The sequence below is a fragment of the Herpailurus yagouaroundi genome, unplaced genomic scaffold (genome assembly GCF_014898765.1).
Source record: "Herpailurus yagouaroundi ecotype Mexico unplaced genomic scaffold, PumYag 28, whole genome shotgun sequence".
Taxonomy (NCBI): domain Eukaryota; kingdom Metazoa; phylum Chordata; class Mammalia; order Carnivora; family Felidae; genus Herpailurus; species Herpailurus yagouaroundi.
Genome location: NW_024412376.1, coordinates 31,289,844 through 31,316,792, shown reverse-complemented (window position 1 = coordinate 31,316,792; position 26,949 = coordinate 31,289,844). Strand labels below are relative to the sequence as shown.

Here is a 26,949-nt window from a genome sequence, read left to right as displayed (position 1 = left end):
GAGCTGCCGCCGCTGCCGGTGGCCTTTTTGTTAAAGAGGTTTTGGTGCTGGGTCGGGGCGCTGCTGCGGCCGCCGCCCCCGGCTGCGCGCTGAGCTGCCGGCCCCCCGAGCGCCACGGCCGGAGCTGCAGCGGCGGCGGCAGCATCATGGCCCCGACCCTGCTCCAGAAGCTCTTTAACAAAAAGGGCAGCGGCAGCGGCGGCAGCTCGGCGTCGGCGTCTGCCCAGGGCAGGGCTCCCAAGGAAGGACCCGCGTTTAGGTGAGGGGGCGCCGCGCGGCGAGGCTGGAGCGGGACCGGAGTTGGCTTCGGTACCCGCCGGGGGAGGGAAGGAGAAGGGAGTGGGCCGCCCGGGACGTCGCAGCCCAGCGCCGGCACCGGGTCCCGGGCTTGTCATCGTGGACGCGCCTGATCCGAGTGTGGCTCCGAAACCTCTGTGACCGGGAGGGTCCTTTCCTCCCTTCCTCCGCTTCCTCCCTCCCTCTTTCCCCGCTACTCAGGGTCCCTTCCTCCTTGCAGAGAGTTCTCTTGTGTTCCTTGGGATTCTCAGGCGTGCGCTTGCTTGGCTGTGCAGACGGGAGATTCGCCCTGAATTGGGGTGAACCCCTTCCCGGCAGAGCCGCCTGGACGCCTCTGCGGGCGCTGCAAAGCTGTGTGCTGTCATTTTGAGGGCAGCTCCAACCCATTGTGTACGTGACAGTATTTTGAAGTTATGAAGGAGCAACAGTCACGAAAAAGACATCTTCCTTCCTTCTTGTTGTGTGTGACAAGCTCTCAAACGGATGAATGAAAGTGTGTAATTTGCACATCTTTTCGAAGGTTGATGCCGCCTGATGTATGGAAAGAGGGAGTAAAATGCTTTTATGAAATGGCTGAGGTTTTCATTTAACAATGCTGATGCACGTATTTAATAGATCCGACCTTGTGAACACACACCTTTGACTAAGAATTGACAGTATTTATTGAGCGCTTACCATCTTAAATGCTTTATGGTGATTTCTTTCATTTATTTATTTTTTTTAACAACCCTGTGAGGTAGGTGCTATTTTAACTCCCATTTTACAGATGAGGAGACTTAAAGTCGGGAGAACTTCAGCAGCGTGTCCGGGATTCGCCACAGTACAGCGGCAGAGCCTGCATTTTGACCCAAGCAGTTTGACCCCAGAATCCACTTTTTAAAATGTCTGCGTTAATTCTGCGTTCGAGAGCTAACTTTTAGAAGATGACTTAAAATGCCCGGTGTTGCCTTTCAGCACACTTATGTTGGGAAGTTTATTCATGTACCTATACCAGTTTTATCCAGCAAATTTTTAAATCGAGTATCCACTTCAATGGTGACACGCTGCTACCGCTTTTTGGCCAGAATGTCTTGCAGAAGCAGTTTATTATTAAACAAGTTCAGAACCAGTATTAATAGACCTTTTAAGAGTTTGAAGTGAAACTTCCGAGTAAATTTTGGATTAGGTTTTGTATTCTAGAGTTTGCTTTTCTTGAATTCCGTTCATTTAAAAACATAGCTCCTCGCTGCAGTTTTGTGAGTATTACATACCAGTATTTTGTGTTCGTGAAGTGTGTGTGGGTGTGGTGTTATTTGGAAGGTAAATCGTGAGGACTTTAAACTACCCTAGTTAAATTCTCCTGTTTCCTTTAGGCCGACTGAATCCTTATAATTTGAGTAGGGAATCCCATTCCGTTCACCACATTGACTACTACTGATGTTGTGTCCCTTCTCAGAATGGTAGAATTACTTCAGACCCAGGGTATGGAATTTCTTCTCTTCCCTGCAAGTAACCCAGACTCGACTAAGGGAACAAAGCCCGGAGAGAAAAGGGCATGTGTGTTACCAGTGTCTTTACTTTGGCAGCCCTTGTCAAGGACATTTAAAGCCATTTTAATGTTGGTGGAGATAGTGGGGTTACACTGTCACTGTTTCCTGTGCTCTCTGCCCAGTTGCCCACCGCCATTTCCTCCAGCCACAAGTTTAATTGAGTGTATTTTGAACAAAAAAATTGTGGCTATATTTAGGGCCTGGCCATATTAGGGAAATTGATTCCCACTTTGTGGGAACATTTTCAGTATAGTGTTCTGATGTCCCATTGGTATATAATGAAGAACACAAAAGTATGCCAAAGACTTTTTTTTTTTCTTGACCTCGTTAGGATTTTCTACAAGTTTTTGAAGTAGAGTTTTGAGATAGGTAGGGAGAATTGGAGCTCTCAGCTGAACGTTTCACTTGATGAGGCTCTTTAGCAGTGTCCCTGCCAGGGGTCATCATGGAAAAAGAAGTGAACTAGCAGATGTCTGTACAGACTCAGGAAGGTGGGGACAAATCAACCAGCGCACATCAGATCAACAAAGGACACCCAAGCAAGTCTTTCCTCCTGCTCTCTCCACCTAGTGTAACTCTGAGATGCAGTATAGCCCTCCTGGGAAAAGTCTCCTAGAAAATTTCCTGTAGTATAACCCTCCTGAGAAAAGTCTCCTAGAAAATTTCCTTTTCTTGCCTTGTGCTTCATTTTATTCACATTTTATGAAATAGGAGCTGGCATGTGCTTTTTGGGGAAGTGGGTGCCTTCCTTATACAGGGGATTAGCTGCCCTTAGAAATCCACTTTATATATGAATAGATTTTGAGAAGTTAAGCTAAAAGCCTCAGGTTAAAAATCTAGTATTCCTAACATGAATTTATTTTTCAGGGCATTTAAATACAGTATGTAACTTGTAAATCTTGAGGATGAAATTCTGCTGAGGAATCGGGTAGACTTTTTGAGCAGTTTTGTAGCTTTTATTACATATTTTGGAGAAAAGCCTAAGTAAAATTAAGATCCAACTGTATTTATTAATTAATTTGTTGTTCGTTTTAGAGTTTGTGGAAGCCTTTTTTTTAATTTTAATTTTAATTTTTGAGAAAGAGAGAGAGCGTGAGCAGGGGAGGGGCAGAGAGAGAGGGAGACACGGAATCCGAAGCAGGCTCCAGGCGCTGAGCTGTCAGCACAGAGGCCGACAAGGACTCAAACTCGTGAACCGAGAGATCATGACCTGAGCTGAAATCGGAAGCTTAACCAACTGAGCCACCCAGGCGCCCCAGTGGAAGCCTTTTTATATCTTTTCTCTTTCTGTCATGGACTTTCACTAGTTATTTTAAACTTTTCTCCAATTCTCTGAAGTTCTGCCTTTTGTCAAGTTTGCCCTTCATGTTACTCTGTTTACTCTTGTGCACCTCCTAGTCACTTCCCTGGGTTTCTTACTGTTCTCTCACCCCCTGGTTTTCACTCACTATAGTTGATGAAAGAGGAAATTTTCTGTCCAATCTAAGTAGCTAATATCATAGGTCGTTTTCAGATCTTCATGTTTTCTGGCATTCCATCTAAAAAGGGAATCATCACAGTCAAGGTTCCTTCTTAAATGTATTTTATTTGGGATCTCAACAAAAGCCCTTTCATAGCTTTGAGGAAAGAGACTTCTAGGAAAACAAAAGAAATCAAAAGAGATTGAATTTCCATGTTTGGGAGAAGTAGTTAGGAACAATATATGATTATGGTATCTGTGAAGTGTAAGCTCTATTTAAAGTTATAAAGTTCCATTATGGTCTTGAAATTTGAGAGTATCCTCTATTTGCTGGTCTTCAGAAAGCTTTCACTTTGAATTAGTTGGTACATAAATATTTATTTGAACAACTCTTTGTTCTAGAAAGTTAAAGTAGAACAAAAAGAGGTGATGTGTCTAGAGGTTCAAGTCAGGAATAAAATTGGGTTCCTGGTCACCTTGGATTTGAGATCAGCATGTTCATATAGGAAACTTTAAAAGCCAAGGTATGCCTGTATGCCCATTGACTTGCATATCTGGTTCAGGTTTGAGGTTTTATTTTAAAGTTTGTGGTTTTTTTTTTTTTTTCAATGTCTCTGTTAAATTAGTAGACCAGTCTTCACCTAAAATATATATGCAACAGAGAGGTGAAAAGCTCATAGGTTGTCAAATATTTTATTTTGAACCCGTTAGATGAAGTGAGTAAGCTTATATATCACCTGGGACATGAGGAATGAGTGGAGGCATTTCAGCTGTTTGGTAGCTAGCTATAAAATGCTAGAAGTAGACTCCATTTTTTCTCCCCTCCAGTCCTGAATATCTAAGGCCAAATGGCCTAGTTAGTACTAATCCATGTTGTTCTGTTAGAACAAATTTAAGTAATCTGTTACAGGGTTAGTATAAGTATAATTTAATCCACTTATCATTATTATCAAATAACATCTGATGCCCATGTGCTTGTGGCTTTGGCTCCACCTGTACAAATCAAGGTAGGACACTCATGACACAGGACACAGATTATTTGCCAAGATAAATAAACAGCAAAGTACACATTGGACACTATAACAAGAAGATCATTGAAACACTGATAAAGAGTAAATCTTTACGTTAAGTAAGGCATTAAGAACTCACTGTTCTCATGTTTTGTGTGACTGAGGGTAGGAGTATAAATTAGTCTTCTCTTGGACAGAGGGAAATTACACAGAAGGACTTCCTCCCCCCCCACTGCCAGCTCCCAGGATATATGCATTTCTAATGAGATTTTTCTGAAGTAGGGAGAATATTCTGGAGAAAACTCAGTGTAGTTCCACTGCACTCATTTTTAATGCCTATAACCTAAGATATGTGACACACATGGGACAAATAGCACTTTTGATTTCTTTTTTTTCTACTTTCTAAAAGTCTTCCTGGAAGTTTCCTTGCCTGCTGTTTTGGATTTATTGGCATACTCTTTACATCCTATCTCCTTGTCCTGAAACATGCCGTACACCGTTGGGGGTTATTAGAGATTTTTGGCAGAGGTAAAGAAAGGACTGTTCCAGGTAATGCAGTGGGCTCTGTTAAAAGCACTTGGAAGACAAATTGAGGAGATCATTGATTTAGTCTTGCCTCAGTCACCATGTCGACATGGGCCTGAACAAGTCTCTTCATTTCTGTGGTTCTCAGTTTTATCATTTGTAAAGTAACAGCACCAGTCCTATGTCATAGGATTACATAGGTGGTACGGAGGTAATATGATGAGTTTGAAAATCTTTTTCAAAATAATCAAATGTGCAAACTGATTTTAAGTATTACCAAGGAGCCTTTTAAGTCATGGAGTTGAGTATTATTCACATTCAGGCTTTTATTAAAATTAAACCATTTTTCAGAGACTTGAGATAGAACTGAAGTGACATGTTTTTATTTACTTTTTTTTTAAATTTTTTTTACCTTGACATTGTTAGTGGTGACATAGAAACCCAAGTTTTCAGAGGAGTGTTAAAGACACACAGCAGGCTGTAACTCAGACCTGGATAGAGGTGACTGAGAGTTCAGGAATATTTTTAGGAGTATGGTGTATTTGTTTTTCAGAATTATATGCTATTTTTCTTATCAAGAAAAAAATCTTATTTAGCTGAAGGGGGAATATTGTTAGGCAGAATGATACCGTTGCACAATGGATGATACTCTGCAGCAGCCAAATCATTGTTTTGTGTGTGTGTGTGTGTGTGTGCGTGTGTGTGTGCATGCATGTGTGTGTACACATATATGTGCACACATATACGTATATGTATACACACACAGAAAGGAGTTCTCAGTATAAAAAGCAAAAGCAAGATACAAACTTACAGGGATAGTTTTTAAAAATAGGAATGTGATTGATGCTGCATGTACGGAAGAGAGCAGCCCTGCACACCAGCCGGTGGCTGCCAAAAGGGGTGGCTGAAAATTTAACTTTACTCTTTTGTGTAAGATTTTTTTGTTGGATTTTGCTCTGATGAATTTGTGTGGCTTTTGTGGTTTCAATTATTTTAAATGTTGAATGCCTTTGACTATTTTTACACTGTGAGGTGGAGGTGTGTGGGGAGGGTAAGGATAATATTTGTGGAGAAGCCTGATTTGAATAAAAACTCTTTGTAGAAGTTTTCCTCTTCATTAAAATAACTGGTAGTTCCTGTTATTAAAAGTAAAATGCAGTGAATTTTAATGTGCTTAAAACCTCAGTCCATTACAAGCCTCAGGAGGCCAATTTAATTGTTGGTATTGATAACTGTAGGCAGTATACATGTGCAAAATTTTTACTAGTTGGGCAGGGTCACTGCTTCCCCCACACTTCAGAGCCCACTGTAATCTTCATCAGAATGGAGGTTAGGAGCTGCCTACAGGTCTTCAGTTGGTGACTGAGAGAGAGCTCTAATTAAGATTTATTTGAAATGTGTTTAGAAAAAAGTGTCACAACCTTCTAGATGTGGGAGAACTTGGAGAAGTTAAGGGGCTGGGATCAGATATCTTTAAAGCTAAGATATGTAATATAATTTTAAGTTCTGAAATGTGAATTGGTCATGTTACACATTGTCATTTGGCTTAGTATGTGGTATTGAAAGATGGGCCAGGTATGTGGTGTTGTAATGCATATAGATCTAAAGAGAGCGTTGATTTTTGTCATTGTGGCTTAAGGTTGTGTTTCTCATGGCTTACTTGTGAGGTCAGTGTAAGGAAGCCACTTTGCTGTTTTGTTTCCTTGGCAAAGGAAGTTGTAAAAGATTGTCTTTGCGCTCATGAAATGCTTTGGCTGTCTGTGTGAACTCCTGGTGGGTGAATCTGATTTGGAAACTGGCACTATGCTGATTTCTCCAGCCACTGTTTTTCTTGGTGTGGGCGAAAAGGAACAAATGTTTTATCCTGATTGTACGAGTCCCTTGCCTAGTGTGAATTGTTAGGACTGCACTATGAGGTCATGTCCTTGGCTGTAAAAGTAGTATGTCTTTCCCTTTTGCTGAAATATTTGGTGAGTTCCTACTTACCAAGTATTCTTTATCTCAGGTTTGTGAAAAATGATTATTATGTAAAAGAGGAAAAACAGGATGGACTTTTCCAGCTAACTGGGCATGTAATAGTGATTTCCCTCCACTCCACCCCGTCTGTAAATGGAACATCCATGACTCACTTCTCAGGGCCACACAGGCACTTTTGTAACCAGTGCTTGAATGGGAGGGTGGGATGGGGATGGAAGGAGATGGGCTGGCATCCCACTTGTGTTTAGCCAGAATCTGTCCAGCTGCCTTTATAATGGACTTCTGAAAAGGACAATGTGCCTTCTCACACACCATGCTACATATTTTTTTTTCTTATTTCATTTTCTGTTTGTGCCAAAATAATGCAATATATTAAATGCAGTAAATGCATTCATTAATACTGTAACGTTGTGGGTAAGTGTTGTATAGCAGAGTGTTCTTTCTGTTACCTAAGATTTTGATATTAGCATGGATAATCTGGATCCCTGATTACCATATTGCTTTCTCCTTAACTGTATGCCTTTCATTTATATATATTTAGAATAGTTTTCTAGTTATTTGTCCCCGTATTCTTGCTTGTACTCTAGAATTTGTGCCCAGCATAGTGTTGTAAAGAGATATGTATACTGCTTAATAAAGCTGACCTTATCACCACACCTGACTTTTTTAAGTCATAAATGAGGACTTTTCTGTACTTGCTAGAATACATCTTTATTTTTTTTAATGTTTTTTTTTTTTTTAATATTTTACTTATTCTTGAGAGAGAGAGACAGAGAGACAGAGCATGAGCGAGGGAGGGGCAGAGAGAGAGAGAGGGACACAGAATCCAAAGCAGACTCCAGGCTCTGAGCTGTCAACACAGAGCCTGACATGGGGCTCGAACTCACGAGCCGTGAAATCATGACCTGAGCCGAAGTCAGACACTCAACCGACTGAGCCACCCAGGCGCCCCTAGAATACATCTTTAAATAAGTGATCACTGGTGTTTGATTATTCACTGATGTCTAATTGAAAATGACAACCAATTCATGCAAGGTCCCTAAGTGAAAGTATGCGTGGGTGCAGTAGAAATTTATCTCCAGAAAGCTGAGGGGGACAGATTGAGAACCTACATATCTGGTGGGGACTTCAGTCTAGTTTCCAGCAAGGTTAGTTGCACGTTGGAAGTTAATGATTATGTAGCACATGTGAACAGCTTAAACTCTGTGTGTTTATGATGGAAATATTTTTTTCTAAGAAAATTGATAGTCCATGTATTTGAATACACCCTGGGTTACCTTGTATAATAGACATAAGTAGAAATTGAACAGGTACATGAATTTACTTGACAACATAGCAAGAAATAAACTTACAAGTGTCTGCCTTTCCTTGATTTAGGGTACTTGAGACCCTGTAATACTGAATGTAATTCTAAGTGCAGTACTGCTAAGATTTAATGGTCAGTTACCGTTGAATTTTATTTATTGGTGGCCTACTCTAACAAAAAAGTATGTGTGTGTGTGTGTATTTAATGTTTTGTCCCTGAAACTTTCCAGAGAATAGATTAACATTTAATCTAACAGTTTGACAAACAGAAAAAAAGAATTTGCTTACAAGTACACATGTATCAGTTAAATGGCATCAAGTGGATTTTTGCATTTCATTGGATAAATTATGCTAACTAAACTTTTCATTCAGTTGTCATGGCAACTCTGTTTCTTCACAAGTTGAAGACAAGTTAGATGTTAACCTGCACGTTCCTGGAGAGATGAAACAGGTGTTGATTTAAGATGTGTTAGGAAGAGGCAACAAAATCACCAGTGTAATCTCTTCTGCCTTTTAACACCTTATAAATACTTCATACTGCCAACTCTCTCTCCCTGGTGTATCCTGAAGATTGGACATTTTCTTTTTTCTTACATTTGAAACCATTAGGGTTGTAGAAAAAAAAATTGTGTGTTATCAGTTACCTCTTAATTGTCCTTATTTACCCAAGTCTTTTATAAAATATGATGGAGAAATAGTAATAAGATCCTGTAAATTTCCCACTTTATTTATTTGTGATTTTTTAAAGTTTACTTGTTTTGAGAGTGAGACAGCGAGAGCAAGAGGGAGAGAGAGACTCCTCATCAGCACAGAGCCTGATGTGGGGCTCGAACTCCTGAACCATGAGATCATGACCTGAGCCGAAACCAAGAGTCAGATGCTTAACTGACTGGGCCACTCAGGTTTCCCTAAATTTCCCACTTTAAAGCATATATTTGAAGTAATTGAATGAAACAAGGAAGTGTACATGCTATGGTTAGAGCACTGATATGGGAGTTCTTCTAAATCCTAGTCCTGTCATTGTGTCTGTAGTGCTTAATGTAGTGCTAAATGGTTGCATTTAATAAATAGCTGTTGAATGAATGAATGTATTTAAGAGTTTTGAAAACTGACAATCCTTAAAGATTCTCTGGTATTCCAGAATCGGATCTCTTGAAATAATAGTGCTTTTTTTGTAGGGAACTTCTTTCTTTATGTTTCTGGCATGCATTGTGGCATTGCTTAAAGGAATCTTATTTTATACAACTCAATTTCTTTCTTCCCAGTAATTATATGAAAAATTTTCTGGTATCAAAATCATAGGATAAATATTCTAAAGGGAACTGTCTTTTCAAGAAACAAAAAAACAGCAAACACACACACACACACACACACACACACACACACACACACACACCCAACTAAACTAAAAAGACACCTAAGTAATATGTCTGAGACCCAGTTATAAAATCTCGTAGCTGTTGAAAGTAAACTATTGGAAAAGTATTATGTATTATGAACCTCTCAAATTATTAGCCGTGTTGATAAAATGTAAAACTCTGTTCTATACTTTTGAATTATTTGAATTCTTGAATTCTTGATTGATTTATTTGATTTATTTGAGTTCTTGTGTGGTTTGGTAGAACTGTAATACATTATATGATGAACTTCACTCAATTGTTTTTTTCATGTTTATGATATAGCACACTTAATTATAAAAACAATATTGGTATTTTGAACCCTACAGGAACTGTGTGCATGTTCCATGAAGTAAGTACTTTAAAGAAAAGGTGGAATTATTTCTGCTTTCCATTTGAGAAACTAACTTAAAAATGGGTTAGAAATCTGACATGTTCTTTAAGAAGCTCTTAACCCAGACTGTTGTATAAAGATGACCTATGCTGTGTGAGGAAGTGAGCTATGAGTAAACACTTTTCCCAAGCATAACAGGCAATGACTATTTGCTTTAGAATGGTACACTGAATAAGTTAGTTGCTAGGGCAGAAGGAGGTAGAAGAGCAGGAACTACTGTCTCTGCCCAAAGGGTGAAGAAGGACCCCTGGTAGCCTCTTGGTTCTTTCTCAGTGTGAGGGTCTCCACAGAAACCCCGTGAATATTGCTGCCTGCCCCCCGCTGTGGGATTCGATACATTTCTTAGTGCCGTGTGTTCCTGAAAATTGTCTATAAATTATGATTTGACTTTGTTCAAGATTATGAATTTTAAATGCACCTGATGAAGAAAAATGAGGCAATATAAAATGATATACATTGAAATATAAACCTCTCACTTCACACACTGATCACTCTTTCCAGAGGCTACCATTATTGTAACAGTTTCTTTTATATCCTTTCAGAAATATTCAATGCAAATATAAGAAAAAAAATACTCTTTTCGTTCATGCAAAATGGTAGTTGCCTGTATACTGTTCTGCGTTTTGCTGATAAGTTACCTACTATTCCATTGAATAAATGCATGTATCAGTACTTTAGTTAGTCCCCACGGTTCTGTTTTTTTTAAGTTTATTTGTTTTGAGAGACAGAGAGAATGAGCAGGGGAGGGGCAGAGAAAGAAGCAGAGAGAGAATCCCTAGCAGGTTCTGCACTGTCAGCACAGAGCTGTGGGGCTCGAACTCACGGACTGTGAGATAATGACATGAGCCTGAACCAAGAGGCAGAGACTCCACTGACTGAGCCACCCAGGCACCCCAAACCCTGTGGTTCTTAAATCTGGCTGGACATTAAAGTCATCTAGAAAGATGTAAATGCCCAAACTGCTCTCTCAGATCCAGATTCTGAGCTGAAGTCAAACGTTTAATCAACTAAGCCACCCAGGGGCCCCAGGGGGGGCTTCCCATTTTAATTGTGCCAAGTAATAGATATTAAGTGTAAAAAGCTAAGTGATAATATGAGAAGCAGTGGACTCCTGGGCCAAATATCCAGTGTCAGATTAAGATGAAAGCAAACAGTAAGGGCTCTTTAATTTGAGCTGGTTAGGGGAGGCTTTACAGAGGAGATAAAATCTGATGGGAAAACAGTTTTCGAGAGATGAAGAGGAGGAAGATGATTTATCTTAGAAGTGTTTCTGGATTAATGAATGAGCTGTTTGTTTTTTTGTGTGTTTTTTTGTTTTTTTGGTTTTTTTTTTTTTGAAATAAGAATGCTCCAGTGAGGCAAGATCCATTGGGACCAGATTGTGCAGGGCCTTGAAAGCATTATTAATTTTCAGTGTAAATTTAAGTATCCCAAAGAGACGATGAGGGGTCTTCAATCTATACCTTGAAGGTTAATAGAAAGTGTAGGGACTTTGTTATGGGTTTGCATTTCTTGTGTTCAAACCTGGCTCCCCCACTTACGAGGTATGCCACATCATCCTCTCTTGAAATTTTTTCAACTGTAAAATGGATGTAAAATCGCTTTTCATGTAAGGTTGTTATGAGGACTAAATATATGTCAGTTGTGTTACACAGTGCTTGGTACCTATCAGGCATTCGATAAATGGCAGCTCTCGTAACTCTCAAGAGACTTAAACATAATGTCTCTCCCCCCAGTTTCTCTAGCTACTTCCCTGTATTAATCCCATCTCTTGAGCATCTCCAGACTGTAGGGAGATAGCAGGTAGCTTGTCGTCATCAAAAAGTGGAGTTTCTTCTTTGAAGGCATTTGGGGAGCCACTACAATTTTGAGTAATGGATTGGTGAAGCGTGTTGCTCAGCACAGGGACCTTAACCTAACTTTTGGTGCTGGGCTCCAAGTTAGTGCAGTTTTACTGTGTATGATATCAGCAAGCAGAACGTATCTGTATTTCTTAGTCTTCCCGCTCTCCCCCAATCCCAGACCTCTCATCTCCAAAGGGAAAAGCCTTAACACAAGCCAGTAACATCATGCTCCCACCTTTTATGACTTTCTTCCCAGCCTGTGACAGAACCCATGCTTGGTAATCCTATCAGATATAGTTATCTGGGTTTTGCTTTTTGTTTTTTTGTTTTAATAAAACTTTAGTGGTTTAGAGCAGTTTTAGATTTAAATAAAATTGAGGGGTAGGTACAGAGATTTTCCCATGCAGCCCCTGCTCTCACACACGCATAGCCTCCTTCATTATTGTCATTGGTGTGGTACATTTGTTGCCAAGAATGAACCTACACTGACCCATTACCCAAAGTCTGTAGTTCACTTTAGGGTTCACTGTTGGTATTTTAGCTTCTGTGAGTTTGGACAAGTGCATAATGGCATGTATCCGTCCTTATAATGTCACACAGAATATTTTCACTGCCCTAAAAATCCTCTGTGCTCAGCTTGTTCATCTCTCTCTCCAGCCCCAGATATCTCTTTTTGTATCTCAGGACCTCTTTTTTTCTTTTAAGTAGTTTCCTGATAGTTCTGCTTCTTGTGTTGATTAACTTTCCAGTCATTGGTTAAAAACCAGTTTTGGCTGTGTCCTAAAATTCCAGATTTACACCCAGGAGAGGAGTGTGTGTTTGAAGACTAGCTCAGTTACTCATGATAAGTCACATTTTTTACAAATGGAAAGGGGGGTGCTGGGAATGGGGAAATGAGGAAACAAGAAAAAGGAAAAACTTTTAATTGCCCAGTAATCTTACTGAAGTGCTGAGTACTGCCCCTAATAATTTCATGCAGTACTAGTTTAGATAATGTGCCAAGAGAAGTGTGCAACCTCTGCTCGTTCCAAACAAAGCTATTAAAAAGCAGCCTAGTTCCAGTAGGCGCAAACTCAGCACTTCATAATTTGTTCGTCATTGCGTCTTCCTTCTTCCAGTCTTCCCTCCTTCAAGTCCAGGTGTGTTGGACTTTGATCTTACACCTGATTACCGTGCTGTACTGCCCTTTGGATTATTCCGAGTATTGAGTTTTACAGCTTGGACCGTTAAAGTCAATATTGTGTTGAACGCAGCAGTAGCTATGTGAGTTCTCTTCAGCTTGCCTTGACCTACTAGCATGTGAAGTAGCTGTTTAAGAGGAAGATTCTTTTCAGAATTGTGTCATAATTGGCACTTGATTGTCAGAATTGTTTTTTTAATGTTTACTTTTGAGAGAGACAGACAGAGCATGAGTGGGGGAGGGGCAGAGAGAAGAGGGAGACAGGATCCTAAGCAGGCTTCAGGCTCCAGACTCTGAGCTGTCAGCACAGAGCCCAACATGGGGCTCGAACCCATGAACTGAGAACCTGAGCCGAAGTTGGATGCTTAACCAACTGAGCCACCCAGGCATCCTGATTGCCAGAATTGTTGTGGTCCAATCAGCAGACCATAGTAAGTAGGTAATTTACCTTGGATTAAAATATTGCCATGATGTCAGACCTGTTCTCCTTCCTTTTATTTTAGAAACCTTTATGTGTAAGGCACTAGGTCACAAGTACCTTAGAGATACTTTTAGTGGAGGAGGGACACAGTAATCCTCAAGGAGAAAATAACAGGGTCTCTCTTCTCCTTCATAAATCCTAAAGTATTATTCATCTATCAGTTATCACCTTTTTGTTTAGAAGACTCCCCTTTTCTTCCCATCCTAGAAATATTTGGGATATGGGGCCTTGGCCAACTCTGCCCTAAGAAGTGCAGCAAGGAGTTTTTATATTTCTCTTCTTTTTTTCTTTCTTTTCTTTTCCTTGCTGGCTGGAATTCCCAGTGAGGGTTTTTCTTCACCATCAGATTAGTTCCTGGGTGACCTTTTGGGGGCAGAGGAGAAGCTCATTTGACCTGCATTGGTTTAGGCTCTGGGTGGCCTAAAATCCTGATAGCCAGAATTCTCCATCTGGTCCCATCCAGTTCCAGAGTCTGGCCCAGCCCAGCTTATTAGGATTTAAGGGTGAGATTTGGCATCAAAGCTTAGCAAGTAATTAAGGGCTTATATGTCTTCCATTGCTTTCTCTGAATGTAGTTTCTTTGAGGACCTAACTGGTATGCAGGGAGGAATGTATATGAGGCATATTTTAGAGGAAAAACTGAATGGGATATGAAAGTGAGGGAGAGTGAATTGTAAACGAAGAGAATAAATAATTTTTAAAAAGTAGTAATATTGTGGCGCCTGGCTGGCTCATTCGGAAGAGCACGCGACCCGTGATCTTGGGGTTGTATATTCGAGCCCTGTGTTGGGTGTAGAGCTTACTAAAAAAAAAAAAAAAAAAAAAAAAAGTAGTAATATATAAAATAACTTCAAGGTTTTGAGCTTGAGTAACCTGGAAGAATGGCAATAGGACAGCTGTAAGGAGAAATTACTTCTAAAAAGAGAGTATATACGTTTGATTTGCACATGCTGAATTTTTTTTTTCAGTATATGAAGTTTATTGTCAAATTGGTTTCCGTGCAACACCCAGTGCTCGTCCCAACAGGTGCCCTCCTCAATACCCATCACCCACCCTCCCCTCCCTCCCACCCCCCAAGCACATGCTGAATTTGAGGTGCAGTTGGATACTCCACAAATAGTGCTGTTCTTGAGGCAGTAGTTATTAGGGCAGATGCTAAGCCAGTATTTGCCAGGGGGCCCAGGAAACCCATATTTTGTTCTTAAGACTTTTCTTTTTCTATTCACTTCCCCAAGATTACTTTTGTCACAATTCTATTTGCTCTTTCAAACTTCGTTCAGATGCCACCTCTGGGATTGTCTTTGTGACTGCCTCAAACAGGTGTGCCCTCTGAACTCTTAAACTTCAAGTTTGTTGTTGTTTTTTTTTTTTTTTTTTTTTATGGCACTTACCGCATTCTACTAGCTGGTTTTTTGTTTTGTTTTTTAATTGTCTAAGCACTACCAGATTATACCTTAAGTGCACGGAACATTATATGTATGTATGTTCCTGCAGTGCATAGCATAGCACTGAGTCCATTAATAGGAGCTCAGTAAGTATTTAAATATACTTATTTAAACCTGTTTATTTTCAGCCAGTACCTCTAGTTAGAGAAATATACATTTATTAGTTGTTATCTAGAATTCCTTTTAAAATTTTTGTATAAATTTTCCTCTTGAAGCTTTAAGAATATCTCTTAGTGCTTGTATTTCAGAATTAACCAGCAAGTGTGTTTATCCCATTTATTTTGTTTACCCCCTTTTTGTAATTACTTTTCAGCTGCCAGGTGATGTAATTTTTTTTAACCTGAGACTTCTCTATAGATCATTTTATTTTTTTCTATACAAGTTTCACTTTAGATTTCTGAGGTTCACTGCCAAGAAATGTATGACATATTCTAGTAAGGATATCCTTTTTTTAGAGATTTGGTCTATCATAAGAATAGCTTGAACACCATCTTTACCTAAACTGACCAAACTTTTGCCCAAACCAAAATTCATTTGGCATTTACTTATCTGTTTGTTCAAAGGACCCTGAAAGATCTGCTGTGTGTTCCCTTTAGTTGGGCATTTTCCTGGTGAAAATGTATAGTGCCATTTATAAGTATGGCCCTATCCCTGGCCACTCGGTAACTCCTATCAGTTACAAAAATGTTCAGTTCAGTATTCACACCCATCACAGAAAGACCACTCTGTTTATACTTCTCCTTCCAGAGAAATGTTTGTTTATTCCTACTTTTGTTTTCTGGTCCTAATCCAGTTCTCTGTCTAAGATAAATATCCCACTAGCTTCACACTGTTTTATCCTCATAAAAACAAGTGGCCAAATACCTGTCTACTAATGAAGTTAACATCATGAAAATGTTAATGGCAAATGAGATTCAAATGAATAAAGGAATGCTTATTTTGGTTTCTCATGGACGTGGTTAAAAAAACAAACAAACCCCAAACCTAAGTTTACTAGTGCATAAATCATATACTATTACAACTTCACTGGGTTATCAGAAGTTCATTTCTCCCATTTGAATTTTATGGGTATCAGTTTTGAAATAAGTGGGCCAACCAGGGCTTGAAAGTATTTATTTCACCCATAAATCACGCCTATTCTCAAATGGTAATAAGAGTTGACAGCGGTTTTTATTTTCCAAAGACTGCACTTCAGTTAGGGAAGAGGAGAGGTTCTGATAGTCGACTCTCTGCAACCTTTATTCTGTGAGATTTCTTGCTCCCTGGTTCCTAAAAATGTAGTGACAGATTAACCAGAATCAAAGGTATTGCAATCTGATCTCCGGGAGGTTCCTTCTCCATATTATTCTTTGTGATTTCTTCTTCATTGATGCTGTGCCTTTAATTTGCCACTTTAATTTGCTTGGATGAGGTAATTTCTTAGTGGGATAGGGACAGAAAACACCAGGGGGAGAGATTATTTTCTGAGTATTGCTTTTTAAGGCCCCGAGTTTCCTCTTAATCCCCAGGTCTTTGATTTGAATTCTGTATCTGAGACAGGAGCACCTGTGACTCCAGGTGGCTGCTGTCCTCTCCCAGTAGTCTAGGAGGGGGGCATCAGGGGTTGGAGGATCTTGTACTTAGATGTTGTTGAGAAAGTTAGGAATATTCCCTGCCCCCCATGAGTAGGATAAGCTAAAGGTCCTTTTAATTGAATCATTTCTTTTCCTTGGCAAAGACAACGAAGATCTGTTTAGCCCATGCAATGTAGTGGTGATAGTTTCAAAGCAGAAACAAGCCATGCTGTAGGATTAGGAGGCTGAAGTTAGGAATTACATGCGATGCAAACCAATTTTTTGGGGCGCCTGGGTGGCTCAGTCGGTTAAGTGTCCTACTCTTGATTTCAGCTCAGGTCATGATCTCACGGTTTGTTGAGTTCAAGCCCCACATTGGGCTCTGCACTGGCAGTGTGGAACCTGCTTGGGATTCTGTCTGTCTCCTTCTCTCTCTCTTTGTTCCTCCCCCCACTCACTCAGGAACACGCATGCATGTGCTCTCTCTCTCAATAAATAAACTTAAAAACAAATAAAAATAAGACCTATTCCCCATGATTTTCTTTTATAAAAATTGTGGGGAGAGATGTATATGGGTTGAATGTGCTGCTGTGTATTAAAGACCAGTATTTCAGAGAAAGGGTAATTAATAAGATGGACTTAACTGTAATAGTTCACATTTCCATGGGTTTTATTTACCAAAGCAATTGTATTGTATAGAATAGAAAACAGGCATATTGGCCAAGGTCACAGAGATAGTTGCCGGAATGGATATGGCCAGATCTGGAACACAGACCTGAGGCATTGGTTCTCAGCCAATTTTTAGTCCTATGAGTATGGCAAGTTCCTTTGTTTTGAACTTTAATAAAAGCTGCTATGAATTTGTAACTAAAATGCATCTTTTTTATTTTTAATGATCATAAATCTGCATTCTTTTTTTTTTTTTGGCATTCTTTTTTTCTTAATGTTTATTTTTAAAAGAGAGAGAGCAAGTGAGCACAAGTGAAGGAGGAGCAGAAAGAGAGGGAGATAGAGAATCCGTAGCGGGCTCCACGCTGTCGGCACAAAGCCCAATGTGGGGCTTGAACTTGCGAACCAGGAGATCATGACCTGAGCCGAAGTTGGATGCTCAGCTGACTGAGCCACCCAGGCACCCCTTGTGTTCTTTTGTGTGCTGAACCTTTGTGTTATTTTCATTAGATTTTGGTATTGAGGTGCTCAGAGCTGTAACCTTTAACTCTTAAAGATACCTTTAAGCTCCTTCACATGGCTGGCCCTGTCTCGTTTCTCTTTGCTCTTCCCCTCACACTTCTTAACACCAGTCAAAGTGAACTTGTCTCAGTTCCTCAAAAAGCTTTGAGCTTTCCCTTTATAAAGATGGCTTTGCCTGGAACTCACTTCCTCCATTCTACCTTAACCTACTGACTCCTACCTAGTGTGGTGGTTAGGAGTGGGTGTGGGCTTTGGAACCAGACTTCACATTTCCAGTCCTGACACCATCACTTAAGAGCTGTGACATCTTGAATCAGTTACTGAACAGCTCTGTACTGTGCTGCTCTTTGGTACATTGGGAATAGTAGTAACCACCTCATGGCATGTTTGTGAGATTTAAATGGGTTTGCTTTTGCGATGTGAGAGCAATGCCTGGCACTTAGTATGTGCTGATATCTGGAAGCCTGTGCTGATAATGCCCGGCTCTCCAGTGGCCTAGATATATGTACCTCCTGCTCTTTCTCATATTCATCATTGCACTTTGCACCCTACCTGCTGCACTGGGGTTGCCTGTGCACGCCCCTCCCTCTCTATTTAGGGCGAGGGATGACCATGCCATCTTTATTTTTCTTTGTTTTTATTTTTTTTTAGTTTATTTATTTATTTATTTTGAGAGAGAGAGAGAGAGAGAGAGAGAGAGAGAGAGAGAGAGAGAGAGAAGCAGGGCACACAAGTGAGAGAGGGGCAGAGAGAGGGAGACAGAGAATCCCAAGCAGGCTCCGAGCTATCAGCACAGAGCCCAACGTGGAGCCTCAACCCACAAACGGTCAGATCATGACCTGACCCGAAGTCAAGAGCTGGGTGCTTAACTGAGCCACCCAGGTGCCCCAACCATGCCATCTTTGTATTATTCGCTTTGGGATACAGCTCCTGGCACTTAATATAGGCACTTGGGAAATGTTTGAATACATAAATAAGCACGGCTGTGTCACCTTATGTTGTAAGCTTAACGTCTTTGACCTCAGCTTTCCTTTCCTTTAGTGGAGACGTTTTAAGCTTTTATTTGGAACTTTTGATGGGGGTAATTTTAGGACAAGGGAGGTGATAGAAACGATCATCTTCTAGTTTAGCTTTGGCTTCATTGTGGAAGCTTTTGGAGTTGTAACACATTATTGCTTTAGTGTAGTTTATTCTGTGAGAGAAGAGGCTGAATATAAGGACAGGCCTCCTGAAAAGTTGCTGTGTTCGTTAAAAAACGTTAAAGTGGGTTCCACAGAGAACAGGCTAGACTCATGAGGAACACCCGATTGATGTTGACCACAATCTGGATTTAATCTAATAATTGTTACAGCCTCCCTGGAAATCACAGGATTTCCCGGCATTCAGCTTTTGTTGGCAATCAGGTGTGCCTATGGCCATAATGTAGCCACTTAACTTTTCCTCCTTACTAGCTCTGTCTTTATAGTCAAGAATAAAAACAATGTAAAAGGAAAAGCTTATGTAAGAGTAAAATAGTTTCTGGCTGAAAGTAACAGATTTTTTTCTACTCTAGGGGTGGTAGTCATCTGGCATGGTCATGGCAGATCCCCTGATGGTGGGGTGTTCCAGGTGAAAATCATGCCTGAGTTAGGAGAAAAGGAAGAAGGAGGAAAGGGTTTGCTATGCTGCTGTGATTCTTTTGATTAATGCCATTAAAAATTTGGAGTACTTGGAGAATGAGACTAACAATTAACTGCTGTAAACTTTTGTATTTTCAAGGGACAGTAGTAAAAAGCAAAGGTTAACTCCAAATTGGACTTTCACAACAGTGTAATTTGAAAAACAAGTTCCATTTCTTGTTTGTTCTTGCCTTCCTTTGTCTTATCTGCCATGATAGAATAAGGATAATAATACAATTTAGTGAGCACAGACTATGTACAGGCACTGTTCTAATCACTTTCTATATGCAGCCAATGTGTGTGTGTATATATATATATGTATAGTATTTACAGTTTATTGTATAGCCTTTTATTCTTTCCAAAGAAAGCAAAGAAGGATGCATGGTAGTATATATATGTGTCAGGTTTGAACTCCACCTCTTCTGCTTACTAGCTGTGCAATTTTGGACAAATTACTTTCTATCTCACTTTTTCTATCTAAAAACAGAAATAGAGTCTCAATTAGATGAAGTAGTGAGAACAAAGTACTGTGCTAGGCTCATAGAATGGCTCAGTTGTGTTAGCTAAGCAAGTAAAGAACCAGTTGTTATACCGTCTTCTACTGAGTGTGACCTTTGACTTGATTGGTATCCAGGGAAATTTATGAAAAATTTCAGAGCATTTCTACTATGGCTCCAACCGGGAAGTTAATTAGGTATATTTATCTGTGCTTCTACCAATAAGAGATGAGAGCACTGTAACCTCTGCCCAGGCTTACTAGACCTTTCCCCATCTCCAGTCACCCCTTGTCATTGGTTCTCTCTTTCTTTCTTTCTTTCTTTCTTTCTTTCTTTCTTTCTTTCTTTCTTTCTTTCTTTCTTTCTTTCTTAATGTTTATTTATTTTGAGAGAGAGCGAGCACAAGCGAGCACAGGGGAGGGAGGGAGGGAGGGAGAGAGAGAGAGAGAGAGAGAGAGAGAGAGAGAGAGAGAGAGAAAGAGAGAATCCCAAGCAGGTTCCATGTGCTTTCAGTGTGAAACCTGATTCAGGGCTCAAACTCACAAACTGCAGGATCATGACCTGAGTCAAAATCAAGACTTGAAAGCTTAACCGACTGAGCCACCCAGGCACCCGGTTCCTTATTTCTGTGCAAAGTCAGAAAACATTAGAGCAGTGTTTCTCCACATGAGGAAGTGATGCTTCCTCATTGAACTAGTCTGTTTCTCAGACCAAGAGGGGACTGTGATGCATTCATGGTGTCTACACCACTTCATATTATTCTTCTTAAAGCTATACTTTCCTGCAACAACAACTACTCCTTATCCTCTTGGTTTTTGAGCACTCTCCTGCCATCCTTCCTTCCCCGCATAGCCCCTAAGAGCAGGATTGGGGTGTGTGTGTGTGTGTGTGTGTGTGTGTGTGTGTGTGTATGTATCTAGGTGTGTCTGTGTAAAATAGCAGCCTCTTACCACTTGGAAGGCATTTTCCCTTGGTTAAGATGTTAAAGATATTATTGTTATGAAGAACAGTTCACTTATCTATTAGAATAATGGCTGTATTATAGGTTAACTTGATTTTTGTAGGAAAGCCAGGTATTCTGACCACACTTTATAATAATGTTTCTGATTTGTACTCTGAACTCTAAAGTTATTGAATGGATTTGTAGACCCTATACAATAAATCTTCAAAAACTTCTATTGAACATCTTTGATATTTCAGATATAATGAATTGGTAGAATACAGAAATGAGTAAGACACATCCCTGCCCTGAGCAGTTCAGTTCCTGAGGGTTTATTTCATCCTGTTCCATTGTAATGTGTAATAGGACCTAACAGGGTACCAAGGTAGAGGCAAGGAGACCTTACAAAAGTGCTTAATGCTTGTTAAGTGACTAAAGTCTCTAAGCTTGGTAGATGCCTTGATTTTTCAGTCCTCCCCCCCCCCCCCGTTAGCACTTTCTTAGGTTTTTATCTTCCCATATAGTTAAATGCTAAATATATATGTTGTTCTCATATTTGAGCTCATAATTTTTTTATTCTTGTTGTCTTTCCAGTATTGTTTCTACATGGCTCTGTAACTTCATTCTTTCTTTTTGTGTTCACAAATACTCCAGGCTTTAGATATTTTTTGTTTCATTTTTGTTTTTGTTTCTGCATTGAGAACCTTTAAGAAGTTTTCATGTTGGTATGTTTGTGATAGTAGGAGTGTTACTAGTCACAGCTGGCCAGTGTCTAAATGCAGGAAATTCTCTTTTGGAATGTCATTGCTTTCCACAGGCTTAGAGGGTAATGCCTGCCCAACTGTCAATGTATGCCATCAGTAATGACCATGTGTGTTTCATTTCCCACACCTTCTCTGCCTTGTATAGAATAAAGGGTGAAGGTTATATAAATTGATAATTTTGAGTGCATTATTAAGGGCTGGGATAGGTAAGAGGTGGTGGAGGCAGTGTCCCTGAGCAGGTGAGAGACAATGAGACTCAGAGACCAGGGTCTATCTAGTCTTTCCCCTAGACTAGAAAAAGCAAAGCTTTTTCTCATAGGACGCAAAGGTGCGTGTGGGTAAGTGGCTTCTGTATGCCAAGCACTGTGCTAATTTCTGGGAACAAATGGAAGATTGAGACATGATCTGCTCTCAGGGAGGTTTCAGTGTAGCAGAGGAAATCACCACAAAAACCCTATCAGGTACTAACTACAGTCCATCTTCATTATTCATGGATTCTAGCTTTGTAAGTTCGCCTATTCATTAAAATTTGTTTATAACCCCAAAGTCAATATTTGTGATGTTTTTATGGTCATTCAGGGACATCCACAGAGTAGCAAATATTGGAGTCACCTGATGTGCATATTCTGAGCCCAGGTCTGGCAGGACAGCCTTTTTTTTTTTTTTTTTTTTTAATATTTATTTATTATTGAGAGACCGAGACTGAGCGTGAGTGGGGGAGGAACAGAGAGAGAGGGAGACACAGAATCTGAAGCAGGCTCCAGGGTCTGAGCTGTCAGCACAGAGCCTGATGCGGGGTTCGAACTCAAAAACCGCGAGATCGTGACCTGAGCCGAAGTCGGACACTTAACTGACTGAGCCACCCAGGCGCCCCAGGACAACCTTCTTATATCAGCTCTCATACTGTAAACCAGTTTTTTGTTTTTGTTTTTGTTTTTTCTTTTTTCAGTCTATTTAGTGTTGAGGTTGAGTTTTTTGTTTGGTTGGATTTTGTTTTTGTTTTGTATCTTTGTGCTTTTTGTTGGTGATTTTGCCATTTAAAATGACCCCAAAGTATTGGGCTGAAGTGCTGTCTAGTGTTCCTAAGGCAGGAAGGCAGTGATGTATTGTGCATCTAGAGACCATATATATGTTACGTAAGCTTCATTCAGGCATGAGTTGTAGTGCTGTTGGCTGTGATTTCAATGTTAATGAAGCAATAATACATGTATATTATATACATATATGTATATATATTTACATAAGTATCTTTTTAAAATTATTTTAGACAGTGAGTGTGTGTGCCTGAGTGGGCAGAGGGGCAGAGAGAGAGAGAGAGAGAGAGAGAGAATGAGAGAGAGAGAATCTTAAGCAGGCTCCACACTAAGTACACAGCCCGACGGTGGGCTCGATCCCATGACCCTGGGATCATGCCCTGAGCCAAAATCAGGAGTCACATGCTCAACTGACTGAGCCACCCAGACACTCCAAGATTAACTATTAATCAATTGATGAAAACACTGTGGCCACAGACCTCCAGGAACTTAACCCTGTATTTCCCCTGAAAGCAATGGTGTATTACTCTCTAATTCACTTGTTGCAGAGACTTTATAGAACATAAGTAGTGCGAATGATGAGAATTGATTGTACAATGGAAGCTGTGCAATGTTAGAGTAGAAAAGGTAAATGGGCAATTTATTCTGAGTTTTGGGGGCTGTTTCACCTTGAGGGAATGATGAGGTGGGGAATCAAATCAAAGCTGAATTGTAGGGCTTGAAAGATAAGTAAGTAAAGCCAAAATGGGTGTGATGAAGGAAGAAACAGGATGATTATATAGTCAGAGGTCAGGCTTGGAGGGAATAAGATAGCTAGAAGGCTAGGAGGTTGTAGTCACAGTCATATTGGAAGGAAAATGAGTGGGGGTAGAAATCAAGGGTATTTTTAAAGCCAGAGAACAGCAAGCACATTTGTTGTTGGATTGACCCTTGATGGGAACAATGTTGAGTTCCCAAGGGATGATGTTGTGATCAGAGGGTCCAGAGAGTTAACAGACAATTTCAGTGCCCATGGGGTGTAACTGTGTGCATGTTTTCAGAGATTCCAAGAACCCTGAGACACGTTCCAGGAATCTTAAAAGTCCTGGTGTAAAAGCAGATATAAAGAGGCCTGTGCAGAGTATTAAATGAGTGGCAGGGTTCTTTACTGCACAGAGTACAATACACCTTTTTGGTTTACACCCCCTTTGTACCATGGGAAGGACATGAGGAAGGATCAACAAGATTTGTTTGTTGATTAGATTTAGGGAGAAGAGGGGAGAAATGAGGTGAATAGTGAAGGGTTGGTCGAAAGTGTTGACTAATTGTCATGAGATCCTTTTTATTCTATAGAGGAGCTAGGTTGATGTTATACTTCCTCAGTTTTCTCTGTTATCTCTTGGTGTCCCAAGTTCTTCAGTTTTCATTTCCCTTGTCATGTGATTTTCATTATTATAGCATTTGAGATCGGCAAACGTGCATACTTACGGTTTGGTAAATAGAGGTAATGATTCTTCTCAGTTCTGTTTGCGTGGGGGTCTGGAATGAGCCAGCTTCCTCTTGACTGTCTGTAAGGTTTCACTGACAACCATGGACACTCTGACTTGGACACTTGCTTTCCAAATTTTCCCACCGGCCACCAGGTTAGGTTTTGTATTTTTTTCTCATGGGTCACTGTGATGGGGTTTGGAAACAAAGGAGAGGCAAATCGTATGCATACACCACCACTGTAATTCTTCTCCAGAGTTTTCTAGAGCTGTGCTGCTCATCTGGGTAGCCACATGTGGCTCGTGGACACTTGAATGTGGCCAGTCTGAATTGAGATGTTCTTGAAGTATAAAATTTACACTGGATTTTAAGGATTTAGTGTGAAGAAATGGATGGAAAACAGTTCATTAATTTTTATATTGATTACATGTTGAAATAAGATTTTGTATATGTTGGCTAAATAAAATAAATTGTTAAAACTCACTTCACCTGTTTCCTTTTGCAGTTTTAAAATGTGAGTACTAGAGGGGTGCCTGGCTGGCCCAGTCAGTAGAGCATGGAACTCTTGATCTCTGGGTTGTGAGCTTGAGCCTCACACTGGTATAGAGATTACTTAAAAATAAAATCTTTAAAAAATATGGGTACTAGAAATTTTTAAATTATATAGGGGACTTGCAATATTTTTCTGGTGGACAGTGTTTTAGTTCTCCCTTTGAATTTCCAGGGAATAATTTGAAAATGACTATTAAGTGGCACTACTTTTTTTTTTTTTTAAGTTTTTAATTTTATTCATTTTGAGAGAGAAAACACAAATTTGGGAGGGGCAGAGAGAGAGGTAGAGAGAGAATCCCAGGCAGGCTCCTCACTGTCAGCACAGGGCCCGATGTTGGGCTCAGACTCACGAACTGCTAGATCATGACCTGAGCTGAAGTCGGACGCTTAACCGACTGAGCCACCCAGGCATCCCTAGACGGTGCTACTACTAAAGACCAAATTCTTGGGACCATTGAAGTTGCTGATGTACCTGAATATAGCTCTTGTAAAAAATCCTGTCATGAATACTAAAAATCCTCTGTGCTAAGAAAACTTCTCCCTAAGAAGTTTTTTCTTTTCCTTTGGAAATACTCCAATAATAAATAAACATTCATGACATTCACGACAGTTCTGCTGGATGGTGCATGACTGAATCCCTTTAGGAATCAGGGTTATCATTAGATTGTGTTTTGGACTAATCAAATATGGTCAGATTTTTAAATGTGTAATTATTTTTCAAAGGAGCATTTGAATCTATGTCACCTTGTGCTGTGGTATAATAGAGTTTTGTTTTCCCTGAGAGTGTGACTATTTCCATAATTTAGGTGAACAGCTATTTGTGAGGCAGCCTCAGTAAATGTGACAGAAAAGAGGTTAGTTCTAACTTAAGCACCATTTACTAAGTGCCTTCTCTCTGCTCAGTGTTAGCTAAGCTACACATGTAAACACAACAGAAAGTAAAGATGTGTGCATGTCCTCAAGAAGTTTGTCATTTGGTTTAGGAGTTCATAACAGACATTCTAACATTGTGTATGTGGTGAGGTATGAGGAGAGATTTATACCTTACAATAGTGGCAAAGCATTGAATTCTGAGAATTATTTATTACAAAAATGCAGATTCAAGGTTACTTTGGACAAACACCACTTCCACGTGTGTTTTTTTGTGTGTGGGAATTGTTCATGGCCTGCAGCTGTTCTTCCCTACTCCGTGACCATGGCAGTGTGTTAAGGCACAGAGACTGTTGTCTAAGGTGTGGCCAATGGGAAGAGTTTAACCATGGTTGTTGGGAGATTCTGCACTTTAAGAAACAAATAGAGAATCCTCTGGAGGCATTGCGTATAGAGCCCATTCTGTCTTCCCTTTATAGATGTTGAAACCTCTTCAGAAAAGAGTCATTGTGGGGTGGGGAGTTTTTATGGGATAGATGGCCCTTGGTTTGGGTCCTGGAAAAACTTTGAGGATCTGACTTGGAGAATTAGAAGACGGGTGTCTTCGGAGGGGAGCTGGTATGGTTGAAAGTACACAGGAGGTGGAAAAGGAATTTATCAGTGGAAGAGAGAATGCTTTATGTTAATTTGAAAGCTAATTATTTCATAGATATAATTTTCTAGCTGTTGCACTAATTTGTTCTAGAGTTTATTATTCCTAAGGGACTTTGCAATGAGTCTATTTTAGACGGCTTAATTGCCTGGAGCTTCCAGAGAATTGGCCGTGTTTTGGGGTGGGGGCGGGGAGAGGTGACTGACTTTCTTGGATAAAATTATTATTTGCCACATGTCATTGTGGCCAAAGTTATTTGTCTTGGCTTCGTGTTGTATATATACAATGCAGTCATCTGTGAGTGTAGCAACTCAGATAGGACAGTGAGTACTTTTAAACACGTGCATGTAAAACACATCACGTTTGTCTAAAGCTACACAGTTTTGAGGGATTTTCACATGCTCACGTGTAATATTTTTAACATCCTTCTAAGATAGGTAGAATAAGAATCACCATCACCCATTTATTTCCAGCTGGGGAAACTGAGGCTTAGAGAGCTGAGTTTCTTTCGTCTGAGTCACGTGGCTAGTGAGTGACTGTGCCAGAACTAGATCTAGCTCTTTCCTTCTAGTCCCGGGTTCCTTTCCCTAGTATGACACCCTCTCAGCAGAGACACTGCTGACGGTGACTGCTCATCTGGTTGCTGGCATCTCCTGAGTTCCTAGTACTCAGCCTTGTCATGAGGAACTGACTCAGAGAAATGAGAGTCTGCTGATTCAGAGCCCAATCTTTTTCCCAGCCTCTCATTTCCCAGCTTTCTCTTCTCATAAGTTGATTTCTATCCACTCCCAAGCAACTTTTTTTTTAGTATCTGTGGCTACTAGAGTGGTGGCAGTGGAAGTTGTGACGTAGACTGCCATGTCTCCACAGGCAATGGTCAAGAGGGAATTAGAAGTACTACATGCTCCAGATAAAACTTCTCCTTCTC

General features: G+C 40.2%; 1 protein-coding gene across 2 annotated transcripts in view; it reads left to right on the top strand.

Moving 5' to 3' along the window:
* Positions 1-82: 82 nt before the first annotated feature.
* The window catches only part of FNIP2 (folliculin interacting protein 2), a 131,361-nt gene continuing 104,494 nt past the window's right edge, over positions 83-26,949 (top strand). For both annotated transcript variants that reach the window (XM_040471514.1, XM_040471501.1), the window contains exon 1: positions 83-259. In XM_040471514.1, the coding sequence (XP_040327448.1) occupies positions 147-259 (113 nt within the window). In that variant the 5' untranslated portion in view covers positions 83-146. The remainder of the gene's footprint in view (positions 260-26,949) is intronic.